At 44.1% G+C, this 16,892-nt stretch overlaps 1 protein-coding gene across 6 annotated transcripts in view; it reads left to right on the top strand.

Moving 5' to 3' along the window:
- The window catches only part of LOC109907093 (1-phosphatidylinositol 4,5-bisphosphate phosphodiesterase eta-2), a 228,799-nt gene that overhangs the window by 175,741 nt on the left and 36,166 nt on the right, over nt 1–16,892 (top strand). For all 6 annotated transcript variants that reach the window (XR_004203738.1, XM_031794730.1, XM_031794731.1 and 3 more), the window contains exons 7-9: nt 2,179–2,382; nt 3,760–3,880; nt 11,934–12,105. Coding sequence is in view for 5 of the 6 variants with exons in the window: in XM_031794730.1 (XP_031650590.1) it covers nt 2,179–2,382; nt 3,760–3,880; nt 11,934–12,105 (497 nt within the window). In the remaining variant the exon portion in view is untranslated. The remainder of the gene's footprint in view (nt 1–2,178; nt 2,383–3,759; nt 3,881–11,933; nt 12,106–16,892) is intronic.

The following is a 16,892-nucleotide window of genomic DNA, read 5'->3' as shown; positions in this document are numbered from 1 at the left end:
GTCTCCAACGTCTCTCCCATCCCCCGTCTCCAACGTCTCTCCCATCCCCCGTCTCCAACGTCTCTCCCATCCCCCGTCTCCAACGTCTCTCCCATCCCCCGTCTCCAACGTCTCTCCCATCCCCCGTCTCCAACGTCTCTCCCATCCCCCGTCTCCAACGTCTCTCCCATCCCCCGTCTCCAACGTCTCTCCCATCCCCCGTCTCCAACGTCTCTCCCATCCCCCGTCTCCAACGTCTCTCCCATCCCCCGTCTCCAACGTCTCTCCCATCCCCCGTCTCCAACGTCTCTCCCATCCCCCGTCTCCAACGTCTCTCCCATCCCCCGTCTCCAACGTCTCTCCCATCCCCCGTCTCCAACGTCTCTCCCATCCCCCGTCTCCAACGTCTCTCCCATCCCCCGTCTCCAACGTCTCTCCATCCCCCGTCTCCAACGTCTCTCCCATCCAATCCCCCGTCTCTCCCATCCAATCCCCCGTCTCCAACGGCTCTCCCATCCCATCCCCCGTCTCCAACGTCTCTCCAATCCCCCGTCTCCAACGTCTCTCCCATCCAATCCCCCGTCTCCAACGGCTCTCCAATCCCCCGTCTCCAACGTCTCTCCAATCCCCCGTCTCCAACGGCTCTCCCAATCCCCGTCTCCAACGGCTCTCCAATCCCCCGTCTCCAACGGCTCTCCAATCCCCCGTCTCCAACGGCTCTCCAATCCCCCGTCTCCAACGGCTCTCCAATCCCCCGTCTCCAACGTCTCTCCAATCCCCCGTCTCCAACGTCTCTCCAATCCCCCGTCTCCAACGTCTCTCCAATCCCCCGTCTCCAACGTCTCTCCAATCCCCCGTCTCCAACGTCTCTCCAATCCCCCGTCTCCAACGTCTCTCCAATCCCCCGTCTCCAACGTCTCTCCAATCCCCCGTCTCCAACGTCTCTCCCATCCCCCGTCTCCAACGTCTCTCCCATCCCCCGTCTCCAACGTCTCTCCCATCCCCCGTCTCCAACGTCTCTCCCATCCCCCGTCTCCAACGTCTCTCCCATCCCCCGTCTCCAACGTCTCTCCCATCCCCCGTCTCCAACGTCTCTCCCATCCCCCGTCTCCAACGTCTCTCCCATCCCCCGTCTCCAACGTCTCTCCCATCCCCCGTCTCCAACGTCTCTCCCATCCCCCGTCTCCAACGTCTCTCCAATCCCATTCAACGTCTCTCCAATCCCCCGTCTCCAACGTCTCTCCCATCCCCCGTCTCCAACGTCTCTCCAATCCCATTCAACGTCTCTCCAATCCCCCGTCTCCAACGTCTCTCCCATCCCCCGTCTCCAACGTCTCTCCCATCCCCCGTCTCCAACGTCTCTCCCATCCCCCGTCTCCAACGTCTCTCCAATCCCATTCAACGTCTCTCCCATCCCCCGTCTCCAACGTCTCTCCCATCCCCCGTCTCCAACGTCTCTCCCATCCCCCGTCTCCAACGTCTCTCCCATCCCCCGTCTCCAACTTCTCTCCCATTCAACGTCTCTCCAATCCCCCGTCTCCAACGTCTCTCCCACCCCCCGTCTCCAACGTCTCTCCCACCCCCCGTCTCCAACGTCTCTCCCATCCCCCGTCTCCAACGTCTCTCCCATCCCCCGTCTCCAACGTCTCTCCCATCCCCCGTCTCCAACGTCTCTCCCATCCCCCCGTCTCCAACGTCTCTCCCATCCCCGTCTCCAACGTCTCTCCCATCCCCCGTCTCCAACGTCTCTCCCATCCCCCGTCTCCAACGTCTCTCCCATCCCCCGTCTCCAACGTCTCTCCCATCCCCCGTCTCCAACGTCTCTCCCATCCCCCGTCTCCAACGTCTCTCCCATCCCCCGTCTCCAACGTCTCTCCCATCCCCCGTCTCCAACGTCTCTCCCATCCCCCGTCTCCAACGTCTCTCTCATCCCCCGTCTCCAACGTCTCTCCAATCCCCTCCCCCGTCTCCTTCTCTCTCTTCCCCCGTCTCCAACGTCTCTACAATCCCCTCCCCCGTCTCCAATGTCTCTACAATCCCCTCCCCCGTCTCCAATGTGGTCTTCTTAATGGTTGCGTTCACTTGGCGCCAAGTGGACAAAAACAGACTGAAACAGGGAGGCGACACCTGGATATAATTGGTTGCAGAATGTCTTATTTTTTATTACATAAAAAAAAATCGGTTTGCTTTGTGACCCAGGTTTCACCAGCTACATGCGCAGCCCGGAGGGGGACATTTTCAACCCAGAGCACAACGTGGTGACCCAGGACATGTCTCAGCCACTCTGCAACTACTTCATCGCCTCGTCCCACAACACCTATCTGATGGGGGACCAGCTCATGTCCCAGTCCCGCCTCGACATGTACGCCTGGGTGCTACAGGCCGGCTGCCGCTGCGTGGAAGGTCTGTGGAAGGCGCCGTTCTCTGAATAACACCCACTCATGCACCCAAAACGTTTATTCAGGCAAGCGTGTACCAGTGCACATACAGTTGAAGTCGGAAGTTTACATACTCCTTATCCAAATAGATTTTAAGCTCCGTTTTTCACAATTCCTGAAATGTAATCCTAGTAAAAATTCCCTGTCTTAGATCAGTTAGGATCACCACTTTATTTTAAGAATGTGAAATGTCAGAATAATAGTAGAGAGAATGCTTTTATTTCTTTCATCACATTCCCAGTGGGTCAGAAGTTTACATACACAATTAGTATTTGGTAGCATTGCCTTTCAATTGTTTAACTTGGGTCAAACGTTTCGGTTAGCCTTCCATAAGCTTCCCATAATAAGTTGGGGGAATTTTGGCCCATTCCTCCTGACAGAGCTGGTGGAACTGAGTCTGGTTTGTAGGCCTCCTTGCTCACACACTTTTTCAGTTCTGCCCACACATTTTCTATGGGATTGAGGTCAGGGCTTTGTGGTGGCCGCTCCAATACCTTGACTTTGTTATTCTTAAGCCATTTTGCCACAACTTTGGAAGTATGCTTGGGGTAATTATCAATTTGCAAGACCCATTTGCGACCAAGCTTTAACTTCCTGACTTATGTCTTGAGATGTTGCTTCAATATATCCACATTATTTTGGTATCTAACGGCGTTTTTGGTACCGAAATTGCTCCCAAGGATGAACCAGACTTGTGGAGGTCTCTATTTTTTCTTCTGAGGTCTTGGCTGATCTATTTCGAGTTTCTTTTGATGTCAAGCAACGAGGCACTGAGTTTGAAGGTAGGCCTTGAAATACATCCACAGGTACAGCTCCAATTGATTCAAATGATGTCAATTAGCCTATCAGAAGCTTCTAAAGCCATGACATCATTTTCTGGAATTTTCCAAGCTGTGTAAAGGCACAGTCAACTTAGTGTATGTAAACTTCTGACCCACTGGACAGATACAGATACTGTATCACCCACTGGACTGTGATACAGTGAATTATAAGTGAAATAATCTGTCTGGAAACAATTGTTGGAAAAATTACTTGTGTCATGCACAAAGTAGATGTCCTAACCGACTTGCCAAAACTATAGTTTGTTAACAAGAAATTTGTGGAGTGGTTGAAAAACAAATTTTATTGACTCCAACCTAAGTGTATGTAAACTTCCGACTTCAACTGTACATGGAGGTTACATACTGGTACAAATATTGTCTGTATTGTCTTCAGTCAGAGAATGTAATGGGTTCCTTGTATGTAACAGTTTGTGAGCTGAAGGATTAACACAGGAAGTATTAATTAGCTTTGTGTACACAACCTTCTCATGGTCACTCCTTTTTCTTGCCCTCCACTGCAGTGGACTGCTGGGACGGGCAGGACGGCGAGCCCATCGTGCACCACGGCTATACTCTCACCTCCAAGATCCTCTTCAAAGACGTCATCGAGACCATCAACAAGTACGCCTTTGTGAAGAACGAGTAAGAATGTCTGCTTCTGAGTTCTTAATTCTTGTTTTATCCACAGACATCCTAGCTAGCTTCTCAAGTTAACTGTCCTAACAAAAATACCTATATGAATCAAAACGTTTTTTTATAGCAACATGAGGTTGATTTTACATTTCTCTCCCACATAACATATTGTAATGCCTGTCCTTCATCCTGAGCCTGTATGGGAGAATGGAAGGGAATGAGGCGGTGAATTCAATTACGTTCCAGTCAGGCTTTTCATGAGATATCGGTCTGAGAGCGTTTTGTCGTGCAATAGCTAAGCCTACCATCATCGTTCATACATCTTCATGGTAACAATATATCTTTCAGATGTAGCCTACTCTACCTTAGGCTTTCTCATATGCTCCAGATATTCTATTATTTTTTATTTTATTTAAACTTTATTTAACCAGACAAATTCATCTTCAATGACCGCCTACCAGAAGGGAGGGGGTCTGGGTGTAAAAATAAAATCACACATCATGGCAAAAGAGAGACCACAAAAAGAGAGACCTACGACAACAACACAGCATGTTAGCAATGCTACTTGACAACAACATGGTAGCAACACAAAACATGGTACAAACATTATTGGGCAAAGACAACCTCGGAAAGGGAAAGAAGGTAGAGACAACAATACATCACGCGAAGCAGCCACAACTTTCTGAGTCTTTGAATGAACAGATTGAGATAAAACTGTCCAGTTTGAGTGTTTTTGCAGCTCGTTCCAGTCGCTAGCTGCAGCAAACTGAAAAAAGGAGCAACCCAGGAAAGGGATGTGTGTGTTTTGGGAACCTTTAACAGAATGTGACTGGCAGAAAGGGTGTTGGATGTGGAGGATGAGGGCTGCAGTAGATATCTCAGATAGGGGGGAGTGAGGCCTTAGAGGGGTTTTATAAATAAGCATCAACCAGTGGATCTTGTGACGGTTATACAGAGATTACCAGTTTACAGAGGAGTAAAGAGTGCAGTGATGTGTCCTATAAGGAGAATTGGTGGCAAATCTGATGGCGGAATGGTAAAGAACATCTAGCTGCTCGAGAGCACACTTACCTGCGGGTCTATAAATCACGTCTCCGTAATCTAGCATGGGTAGAATAGTCATCTGAATCAGGGTTAGTTTGGCAGCTGTGGTGAAAGAGGAGCGATTACGATAGAGGAAACAAAGTCTAGATTTAACTTTAGCCTGCAGCTTTGATATGTGCTGAGAGAAGTCCAATGCACTGTCTAGCCATACTCCCAAGTAGTTGTATGAGGTAACTACCTCAAGCTCTAATCCCTCAGAGGTAGTGATCACACCTGTGGGGAGAGGGGTATTCTTCTTACCAAACCACATTACCTTTGTCTTTGAGGTGTTCAGAACAAGGTTAAGGGCAGAGAAAGCTTGTTGGACACCAAGAAAGCTTTGTTGTAGAGCATTTAACACAATCCGGGGAGGGGCCAGCTGAATATAAGATTATCATCTGCATATAAATGGATGCGAGAGCTTCCTACTGCCTGAGCAATGCTGTTGATGTAAATTGAGAAGAGCGTGGAGCCTTGGATCAAGCCTTGGGGTACTCCTTTGGTGACAGACAGTGTCCGAGACAGCAGATGTTCTGACTTTATACACTGCACTCTTTGAGAGAGGTAGTTAGCAAACCACACCAAAGACCCCTCAGAGACACCAATACTCAATTGCCAGCCCACAAGAATGGAATGGTCTACCATATCAAAAGCTTTGGCCAAGTCAATAAAAATAGCAACACAACATTGCTTAGAATCAAGGCCAATGGTGAAATCATTGAGGACCTTTTAAGGACACATTCATAACCTGAGCGGAAACCAGATTACATACCACTTACTCTGTTGGAAAAACAGGGGAAAATAGAAATAGGCCTATAAAAGGTAGGATCAGATTGATCTCCCCCTTTAAATAAAAGACGCACCGTGGCTGCCTTCCAAGCAATGGAACCTCCCCAGAGAGGAGAGACGGGTTAAAAAGGTCAGAGAGAGACTTGGCGATGATAGGGGCAGCAACCTTACAGAAGAAAGGGTCTAATCCATCTGATCCAGATGTTTTTTGGGGTCAAGTTTAAGGAGCTCCTTTAGCACCTCAGACTCAGTGACCGCCTGCAGGGAGAAACCTTGTAGTGGGCCAAGGGAAAAAGAGGGAGGGGCATTGGGGCTAGTCACATTAGAAGGTGTGGAGATGAGCAAATGTTGGACAGGCAAGGAGGCATGGCAGAGTCCAATAGGAATCCTGACTTAATGAAGTGGTGATTTAAAGAGCTCAGCCATGTGGTCCTTGTCAGTAACAACCACATCATCAACATTAACGGACATGGGCAGCTGTGAGAAGGAGGGTTTATTCTCCAGGTCTTTAAGTTTTACAGAACTGTCCCGATCGTTATAATGACTGGACCAAGGTGCAGCATGGGATGGTTCCATCCTCTTTATTTCGTGAAACTCAAAGAAAACAATAAATCGCAAAATGAAACGTGAAGCTACTATAGTGCTTGCAGGCAACTATACATAGACAAGATCCCACAAAGCACAAAGGGGAAATGGCTGCCTAAATATGATCCCCAATCAGAGACAATGATAAACAGCTGCCTCTGACTGGGAAACATACCAAGCCAACATAAAAATATAATCACCTAGATGACCCACCCTAGTCAAGTTTATTGTCCAACAAAGCAACCAGGAGTCATGAGGCAAATATCATGAGGCAAATATCATGAGGCAAATAGCATAAAGCACAAGAGAAAAATCTAACAACTTCGGGCTAGCCATTGTAAGATCAGTAACTCGCACCAGCAGTGCGTGTGTGCTGGAGGTGAGCAAAAGCTCAGGAGAGAGGGGGGAGTGTGGTGGGGGTACCTGTATCACACAAGGAGACAGGCCAGGGCAGACGGTGAACAGATCGCCAGGTGGAATCCAAGCAGCAGTGCAACAGGAGTAGGTGTCACACCCACTTAGCTGTTATGAAAGCAGCAGCTACACTTCCTGGGGTCCACACGAAACATGAAACATAGCATGATACAGAACACTAATAGACATTAACAGCTCACAAGGACAGAACTATAAACATTTAAACATGGCCTACATATCAATGCATACACACAAACTATCTAGGTCCAATAGGGGAGAGGCGTTGTGCCGTGAGGTGTTGCTTTATCTGTTTTTTGATCACCCAGGTAGATTTCTTGTAGAAAATCCCAGCTAGCTAACGTAGCTAGCAAGCCTGTCCGTCTTTTTTTCCACGTGGAAAAGGAGGTTGTTAGCTAGCTATATCTTTTCAGTGTCCGCGAATGGGCCTTTACAACGTCCAAACAAAGTTTACCCTCGGTAGGGCTTTCAGAAAGTATTCGTAACCTTTGGCTCTTTCTACATTTTGTTCCTACAGCCTGAAATATGTTATGTTTTCCTTATTACACACAATACTACGCAATGACAAAGTGAAAACAACATGTTTTTTGGAAATTCTTGCAAACGTGTTGAAAATGAAATACAGAAATACCTAATTTAACAAAGTACATCCCCCCCCCCCCCCCCCCCCCCCCCCCCCCACACACACACACACAGTTAATAGTTTGTAGAAGCACCGTTGGCGGCAGTTCGAGCTGTGAGTCTTTCTTTCTGGGTAAGTCTCTAAGAGCTTGGCACAACTGGATTGTACAATATTTGCCCATTATTCTTTGTAAAATTCAAGCTCTGTCAAGTTGATTGTTGGTCATTGCTCGACAGCCATTTTTAAGTCTTGCCATAGATGTTCAAGATGATTTAAGTAAAAACTGTATCTAGGTCACTCAGGCACATTCAATGTTATCTTGGTAAGCAACTCCAGTGTAGATTTAGGTTATTGTTCTGCTGAAAGGGGAATTTGTCTCCCATTGTCTGATAGAATCAGACTGAACCAGGGTTTTCTCTATGACTTTACCTGTGCTTAGCTCTATTCTGTTTCTTTTTATCCTAAAAATCAACTCCCTAGTATTTTCTGATGACAAGCATATCCATAACATGATGCAGCCACCACCATGCTTGAAAATATGAAGTGGTACTCAGTGAATTTTATTTTTTTTACATTTAATTTGATTTCACCTTTATTTAACCAGGTAGGCCAGTTGAGAACACCTTTATTTAACCAGGTAGGCCAGTTGAGAACACCTTTATTTAACCAGGTAGGCTAGTTGAGAACACCTTTATTTAACCAGGTAGGCTAGTTGAGAACACCTTTATTTAACCAGGTAGGCTAGTTGAGAACACCTTTATTTAACCAGGTAGGCCAGTTGAGAACACCTTTATTTAACCAGGTAGGCCAGTTGAGAACACCTTTATTTAACCAGGTAGGCTAGTTGAGAACACCTTTATTTAACCAGGTAGGCCAGTTGAGAACACCTTTATTTAACCAGGTAGGCCAGTTGAGAACACCTTTATTTAACCAGGTAGGCTAGTTGAGAACACCTTTATTTAACCAGGTAGACCAGTTGAGAACACCTTTATTTAACCAGGTAGGCCAGTTGAGAACAAGTTCTCATTTACAACTGCGACCTGGTTGAGATAGAGCAAAGCAGTGCGACACAAACAACACAGAGTTACACATGGAATAAACAAATGTACAGTCAATAATACAGTAGAAAAGTCTATATACAGTGTGCCAATGGATTTGGATTTGCCCCAGACCTAATGCTTTGTATTCAGGACATAAAGTTAATTTCTTTGCCACATTTTTTGCAGTATTACTTAAGTGTGTGGTTGCAAACAGGATGTACATTTTGGAATATTTGTATTCTGTACAGGCTTCCTGTTCACTCTGTCATTTAGGTTCATATTGTGGAGTAACTACAATGTTATTGTTCCATCCTCAGTTGTCTCCTATCACAGCCTTTAAACTCTGTACCAGTTTAAAAGTCACCATTGGCCTCATGGTGAAATCACTGATCAGCTTCCATCCTCTTCTGAGTCAGGAAGGATGTCTGTATCTTTATAGTGACTGGGTGTATTGATACGCCATCCAAAGTGTAATTAATAACTTCACCATGCTCAAAGGGATATTCATTGTCTGCTTTTTTTCCTCACACATCTACCAATCGGTGCCCTTCTTTGTGAGGCATTGAAAAACTTCACTGGTCTTTGTGGTTGAATCTGTTCTTGAAATTCACCACTTGATTTGAGGGACCTTACAGATAATTGTATGTGTGGGGTACAGAGATGAGGTAGTCATTCAAAAATCATGTTAAACACTATTATTGATCACAGAATATGTCCATGCAACTTATGTGTTTTGTTAAGCACCTTTCTACTCCTGAACATGTTGACGCTTGCAATAGCTAAGGGTTTGAATACTTATTAACTCAAGACATTTCAGCTTATTAATGTTTTTACATTTTCCAAACATTTCTAAAAGCAAAATTCCGCTGACATTATGGGGTGTTGTGTTTTAGATGGAGTGACATAAAATATCAAGACATTTTAAATTCAGGCTGTAACTACAAACTGTGGACAAAGTAAAACCGTACTTCCTGATGGCTGTATGTATGTATGTATGTATGTATGTATGTATGTATGTATGTATGTATGTATGTATGTATGTAGTATGTATGTATGTATTGTATGTATGTATGTATGTATGTATGTATGTATGTATGTATGTATGTATGTAGTATGTATGTATGTATGTATGTATGTATGTATGTATGTATGTATGTATGTATGTATGTTATGTATGTATGTATGTATGTATGTATGTATGTATGTATGTATGTATGTATGTAGTATGTATGTATGTATGTATGTATGTATGTATGTATGTATGTATGTATGTATGTATGTATGTATGTATGTAGTATGTATGTATGTATGTATGTATGTATGTAGTATGTATGTATGTATGTATGTATGTATGTATGTATGTATGTATGTATGTATGTATGTATGTGTATGTATGTATGTATGTATGTATGTATGTATGTATGTATGTATGTATGTATGTATGTATGTATGTATGTATGTATGTATGTATGTATGTATGTATATGTATGTATGTATGTATGTATGTATGTATGTATGTATGTATGTATGTATGTATGTATGTATGTATGTATGTATGTATGTATGTATGTATGTATGTATGTATGTATGTATGTATGTATGTATGTATGTATGTATGTATGTATGTATGTATGTATGTATGTATGTATGTATGTATGTATGTATGTATGTATGTATGTATGTATGTATGTATGTATGTATGTATGTATGTATGTATGTATGTATGTATGTATGTATGTATGTATGTATGTATGTATGTATGTATGTATGTATGTATGTATGTATGTATGTATGTATGTATGTATGTATGTATGTATGTATGTATGTATGTATGTATGTATGTATGTATGTATGTATGTATGTATGTATGTATGTATGTATGTATGTATGTATGTATGTATGTATGTATGTATGTATGTATGTATGTATGTATGTATGTATGTATGTATGTATGTATGTATGTATGTATGTATGTATGTATGTATGTATGTATGTATGTATGTATGTATGTATGTATGTATGTATGTATGTATGTATGTATGTATGTATGTATGTATGTATGTATGTATGTATGTATGTATGTATGTATGTATGTATGTATGTATGTATGTAATGTGCCAGATGAACAAGGCTCATGGTGAATTATAGTTCTTTCTAAGTCATAAACTATTAAATATGGTTTTCTCAGAATATTCCTATTCTAAGTTGTTCTCAGCGCCTTAGTCTCTTTCATTGAATTGGTTCCCTTGAACCAAGCAAGCGTACAAATTGATGCTCCGCTAGAATCAAAGCAATCATAGACTACACAGTGAGTTCCCAGGATCTTTGTTGAAAGACACTGCTCAACGATGCATTGTATTGTACTCCTATGTGCTCACTGGAGCGAGCGAGTGTTTCCACATGACCTGCACACCCACACAGACCTCATCAGAGATGCGGTGCTGCTGTAGGTGATAATTCTATCAAGACTATCAGAATGCACGCAACCTGTATACGAGAGACTGTATATAGACCCACAAGTAACAGAAAGCAATGGGGGGGGCTGTGTCTGTCTCTTTTCTTTTTCTAGTACAATACATTCTGTAGATAATTGATATGAACGGCCAGGAATGTGTTCAACTTACAACAAAGAATGTTTGTAATTTTTGTTGTTGTTGACATTTTAGAGGGGTTGAGGTTGGTCACATCCGAATGAAACTGAGAACCCATAGCTGTACTGTCAAGAGTCTGAATAGTGAGCACCTATTGCCAAGGCTGTACCAAAGATGCAGAACTATCTAGATTAGGGGTCTCAACTTACTGTTAAAGTTAGAATAGTAGAATACTCAAGGTGCAATTACGATTTTGTTTTGTGCATCAGCAGTTTAACGTTTGATACTGTATGTCAGTCACATTCATACAATTAACCATGCTAGCTAACGGTTTTTAGATTGGTAAGTTAGTTTAGTGGCCAGCTACCTAAACTTAGCGGAGGGGGGGATGCACTGCGGCTCCTCATGAGTTCAGATTTTGCGGCCCCACCCCCATCAAATTTGCCCATTCCTGATATATATATATATATATATATATATATATATATATATATATATATATATATATATATATATATATATATATATATATATATATATATATATATATATATATATATATCTGTCAGTACCTGTGTCTTTGTTCTCAAGTCTCGTAGTGATGGTAACCCACGGCCGTACCTACCTGTCTCTGTGTAACCCACGGCCGTACCTGTCTCTGTGTAACCCACTGCCGTATCGGAGTCTCTGTGTAACCCACGTCTGTCTCTGTGTAACCCACGGCCGTATTGGAGTCTCTGTGTAACCCACGTCTGTCTCTCTGTGTGTAACCCACGGCCGTATTGGAGTCTCTGTGTAACCCACGTCTGTCTCGGTGTAACCCACGGCCGTATTCGGAGTCTCTGTGTAACCCACGTTTGTCTCTGTGTAACCCACGGCCGTATCGGAGTCTCTGTGTAACCCACGTCTGTCTCTGTCAGCTACCCAGTGATCCTGTCCATTGAGAACCACTGCAGCGTCCCCCAGCAGAAGAAGATGGCCCAGTACCTGGTGGAGGTGATGGGAGACAAGCTGGACCTCTCGGCCATCAAGGCAGATGAACGGGGCCGCCTGCCATCACCAGACACCCTCAAAGGGAAGATACTCATCAAGGTAAACACTTTGAATTAACACACACACACACACACACACACACACACACACACACACACACACACACACACACACACACACGGTTCCTTCCCAACAGTAATAAACCTGATTCAACAAGCATTGTTCTGCGGCCTGCAATAGCTTGCCTGCATGGACACTTACCCTGTCACATCAGAGAAAGTAAGACGTGGATAGGTTTGCACATTTTGGGGAATATTCAGAGGTGGAAACTTTCCGTGGGAATATATGGGAATTAACAGGAATATATGCAAATTAATAAAAAAAGAAACATCCCTTTTTCAGGACCCTGTCTTTCAGATCATTTGTAAAATTCAAATAGAACTTCATTGTAAAGGGTTTAAAAACTGTTTCCCTGCTTGTTCAATGAACTATAAACAATTCATGAACATGCACCTGTGGAACGCTTGTTAATAAGACACTAACAGTTTACAGACGGTAGCCAATTAAGGTCACAGTTATGAAAACTTAGGACACTAAAAAGGCCCTTCTACTGACTCTGGAAAACACCAAAAGAAAGATGCCCAGGGTCCCTGCTCATCTACGTGAACGTGCCTTAGGCATGCTGCAAGGAGGTATGAGGACTGCAGATGTGGCCAGGGCAATGTCCGTACTGTGAGACACCTAAGACAGCGCTACAGGGAGACAGAATGGACAGCGGGTCATCCTTGCAGTGGCAGACCACGTGTAACAACACCTGCACATGATCAGTACATCCGAACATCACACCTGCGGGACAGGTACAGGATGGCAACAACAACTGTCCGAGTTACACCAGGAATGCACAGTCCCTCCAATCAGTGTGCAGACTGTCTACAATAGGCTGAGTGAGGCTGGACTGAGGGCTTGTAGGCCTGTTGTAAGGCAGTTCCTCACCAGATATCACCGGCAACAACGTCGCCTGTGGGAACAAACCCACCGTCGCTGGACCAGACAGGACTGGCAAAAAGTGCTCTTCACTGACGAGTCACGGTTTTGTCTCACCAGGGAGGATGGTCGGATTCGCGTTTATCGCAGAAGGAATGAGCATTACACCAAGGCCTGTACTCTGGAGCGGGATAGATTTGGAGGTAGAGGGTCTGTCATGGTCTTTACTGGGGTGTCACAGCATCATCGGACTGAGCTTGTTGTCATTGCAGGCAATCTCAACGCTGTGCGTTACAGGGAGACATCCTCCTCCCTCATGTGGTACCCTTCCTGCAGGCTCATCCTGACATGACCCTCCAGCATGACAATGCCACCAGCCATACTACTTGTTCTGTGTGTGATTTCCTGCAAGACAGGAATGTCAGTGTTCTGCCATGGCCAGCGAAGAGCCCGAATCTCAATCCTATGAGGGCTAGGGCCATTCCCCCCAGAAATGTCCGGGAACTTGCAGGTGCCTTGGTGGAAGAGTGGGGTAACATCTCACAGCAAGAACTTGCAAATCTGGTGCAGTCCATGAGGAGGAGATGCACTGCAGTGATTAATGCAGCTGGTGGCCACACCAGGTACTGACTGTTACTTTGGACTGTTACTTTACTGACCCCCCCCCCCCCCTTTGTTCAGGGACAAATTATTCAATTTCTGTCAGTCACATATCTGTGGAACTCGTTCAGTTTATGTCTCAGTTGTTGAATCTTGTTATGTTCATATAAATATTTACACATGTTAAGTTTGCTGAAAATAAACACAGTTGACAGTGAGAGGGCGTTTCTTTGCTGAGTTTATTAATACCATTTAAATGTAGCTGTTTGCATTGGATATACAGTTGAAGTCGGAGGTTTCCATACAGTTATGTTGGAGTCAATAAAACGTGTCTTTCAACCACTCCACAAATATCTTGTTAACAAACTATAGTTTTGGCAAATTGGTTCGGACATCTACTTTGTGCATGACACACCATTTTTCCAACAATTGTTTAGCCAGATTATTTCACTTATAATTCACTGTATCACAATTCCAATGGGTCAGAAGTTTACATACACTAAGTTGGCTCTGCCTTTTAAACAGCTTGGACTATTCCAGAAAATTATGTCATGGCTTTAGAAGCTTCTGATAGGCTAATTGACATAATTTGAGTCAATTGGAGGTGTACCTGTGGATGTATTTCAAGTCCTACCTTCAAACTCAGTGCCTCTTTGCTTGACATGGGAAAATCAAAAGAAATCAGCCAAGACCTCAGAACAAGAAATTGTCGACCTCCACAAGTCTGGTTAATCATTTGGAGCAATTTCCAAACACCTGGAGGTACCACGTTCATCTGTACAAACAATAGTACGCAATTATAAACACCATAGGACCATGCAGACGTCATACCGCTCAGGAAGGAGACGCGTTCTGTCTCCTAGAGATGAACATACTTTGGTGCAAAAAGTACAGATCAATCCCAGAACAACAGCAAAGGACCTTGTGAAGATGCTAGAGGAAACAGGTACAAAAGTATCTATATCCACAGTAAAACAAGTCCTATATTGACAACCTGAAAAGCCGCTCAGCAAGGAAGAAGCCACTGCTCCAAAACCGCCATAAAAAAGCCAAACTACGGTTTGCAAATGCACATGGGGACAAAGATCATACTTTTTGTAGAAATGTCCCTTGGTCTGACGAAACAAAAATAGAACTGTTTGGCCATAATGACCATTATGTTTGGAGGAAAAAGGGGGAGGCATGCACGCCGAAGAAAACCATCCCAACCGTGAAGCACGAGGGTGGTAGCATCATGTTGTGGCGTTGCTTTGCTGCAGGAGGGACTGGTGCAGTTCACAAAATAGATGGCTACATGAGGTGGATTATTATGTGGATATGTTGAAGCAACTTCTCAAGACATCAGTCAGGAAGTTGAAGCTTGGTCGCAAATGGCTCTTCCAAATGGACAATGACCCCAAGCATACTTCCAAACTTGTGGCAAAATGGCTAAGCACAGCAAAGTCATATTATTGGAGTGGCCATCGCAATGCCCTGACCTTAATCTTATAGAAAATGTGTGGGCAGACCTGAAAAAGCATGTGCAAGCAAGGAGGCCTACAAACCTGACTCGCCTACACAAGCTCTGTGTTGAGGAATGGGCCAAAATTCACCCAAATTATTGTGGAAGGCTACCCGAAACGTTTGACCGAAGTAAACAATTTAAAGGCAATGCTACCAAATACTAATTGAGTGTATGTGAACTTCTGACCCACTGGGAATGTGATGAAAGAAATAAAAGCTGAAATAAATCGTTTCTCTACTATTATTCTGACATTTCACATTCTTAAAATATAGTGGTGATCCTAACTGAACTGAGACAGGGAATTTTTAGTAGGATTAAATGTCAGGAATTGTGAAAAACTGAGTTTAAATGTATTTGACTAAAGTGTATGTAAACTTCCAACTTCAACAGTATTTACCATATCATATGGTAAAAGGTTTATCATAAGTAGACACTGCAAATGATTAAGTCCTTCCAATGGAAATTAAAACAATTTAGTTACGAATGTAACTTTATTTGAGGTGACTCTTCACATGGGATGATTTCAATGAACAACAAAAGAAAGGGAATATTGATCCATCACATCTCCCAAAAACGTTTTCAACATACATCTGTGAACTGATAGTTTAGAAACTAAAGCTTTGGTTGTCTTCCTCTCAGGCTTCCATGTCTTCTCCCTGGACCTCCTCAATGTCCACCTCTTGAACATCAGACTCTGAGACGTCATCTTCACTGTCACTTTCCAACCTTGTTGAGGATGGCTCGTTGCCAGGTTCAAAAGCCTCAAATTTCCCCGGATGGCCACCATTTTGTCAACCCTTGTATTGGTCAGCCTGTTGCGTGCTTTGGTGTGTGTGTGTTCCCAAACAACGACCGGTTGCGCTCTGAGGCAGTTGATGTTGGTGGGATTTGTAGGATGATGGAGGCAACAGAGGAAAGCGCCTCAGATCCACAAAGTCCCTTCCACCAGGTGGCTGATGAGTTACGTTGGCACGACTGCCATATTGCATCTCCTTTCCAAAGCCCTTGATTGGAAGTGCACTTTGCCAGACTGCCAAGAACCTTGCTCTCTTCCAGGCCAAGGTGGTGAGACATGGTAGTGATGACACCACAGGCTTTGTTGATCTCTGCACCAGACAGGATGCTCTTTCCAGCATACTTGGGGTCAAACATGTACGCTGTAGCGTGTTTGGGCTTCAGGCAGAAGTCTTCACACTTTTTGATGTATTTCAGAACTGCAATTTCCTCTGCTTGGAGTAACAGTGAAGTGGGTAGGGCAGTACGTATTTCTTCTCTTACATCGGGAAGCAGAGTCTGAACATCAGACAGGATGGCATTGTCTCCCTCAATCCGTGCAATGGCTACTGCTATAGGTTTCAGAAGTTTCAGGCTGCTTATCACTCTCCCAAAATACATCATCCAGGAGGATCCTCTTGACGGGGCTGTCCATATCTCTCCATTTCTTGGAGAGACCTTCCTCTACAGGAGACTATCAAACATGATGACGACACCACCCCAACGGGTGTTGCTGGGCAGCTTCAATGTGGTGCTCTTTTTCTTCTCACTTTGCTTGGTGAGGCAGATTGCTGCTATAACTTGATGACCCTTCACATACCTAACCATTTCCTTGGCTCTCTTGTAGTGTATCCATTATTTTCAGTGCCATGATGTCCTTGAGGAGCAGATTCAATGCATGTGCAGCACAGCCAATGGGTGTGATGTGAGGGTTTGGACTCCTCCACTTTAGACCAAGCAGCCTTCATGTTTGCAGCATTGTCTGTCACCAGTACAACAAATACCTTCTGTGGTCCAAGGTCAT

This window comes from Oncorhynchus kisutch, linkage group LG17 (genome assembly GCF_002021735.2).
Source record: "Oncorhynchus kisutch isolate 150728-3 linkage group LG17, Okis_V2, whole genome shotgun sequence".
NCBI lineage: Eukaryota > Metazoa > Chordata > Actinopteri > Salmoniformes > Salmonidae > Oncorhynchus > Oncorhynchus kisutch.
This window is presented reverse-complemented; position numbering and strand designations above follow the sequence as displayed.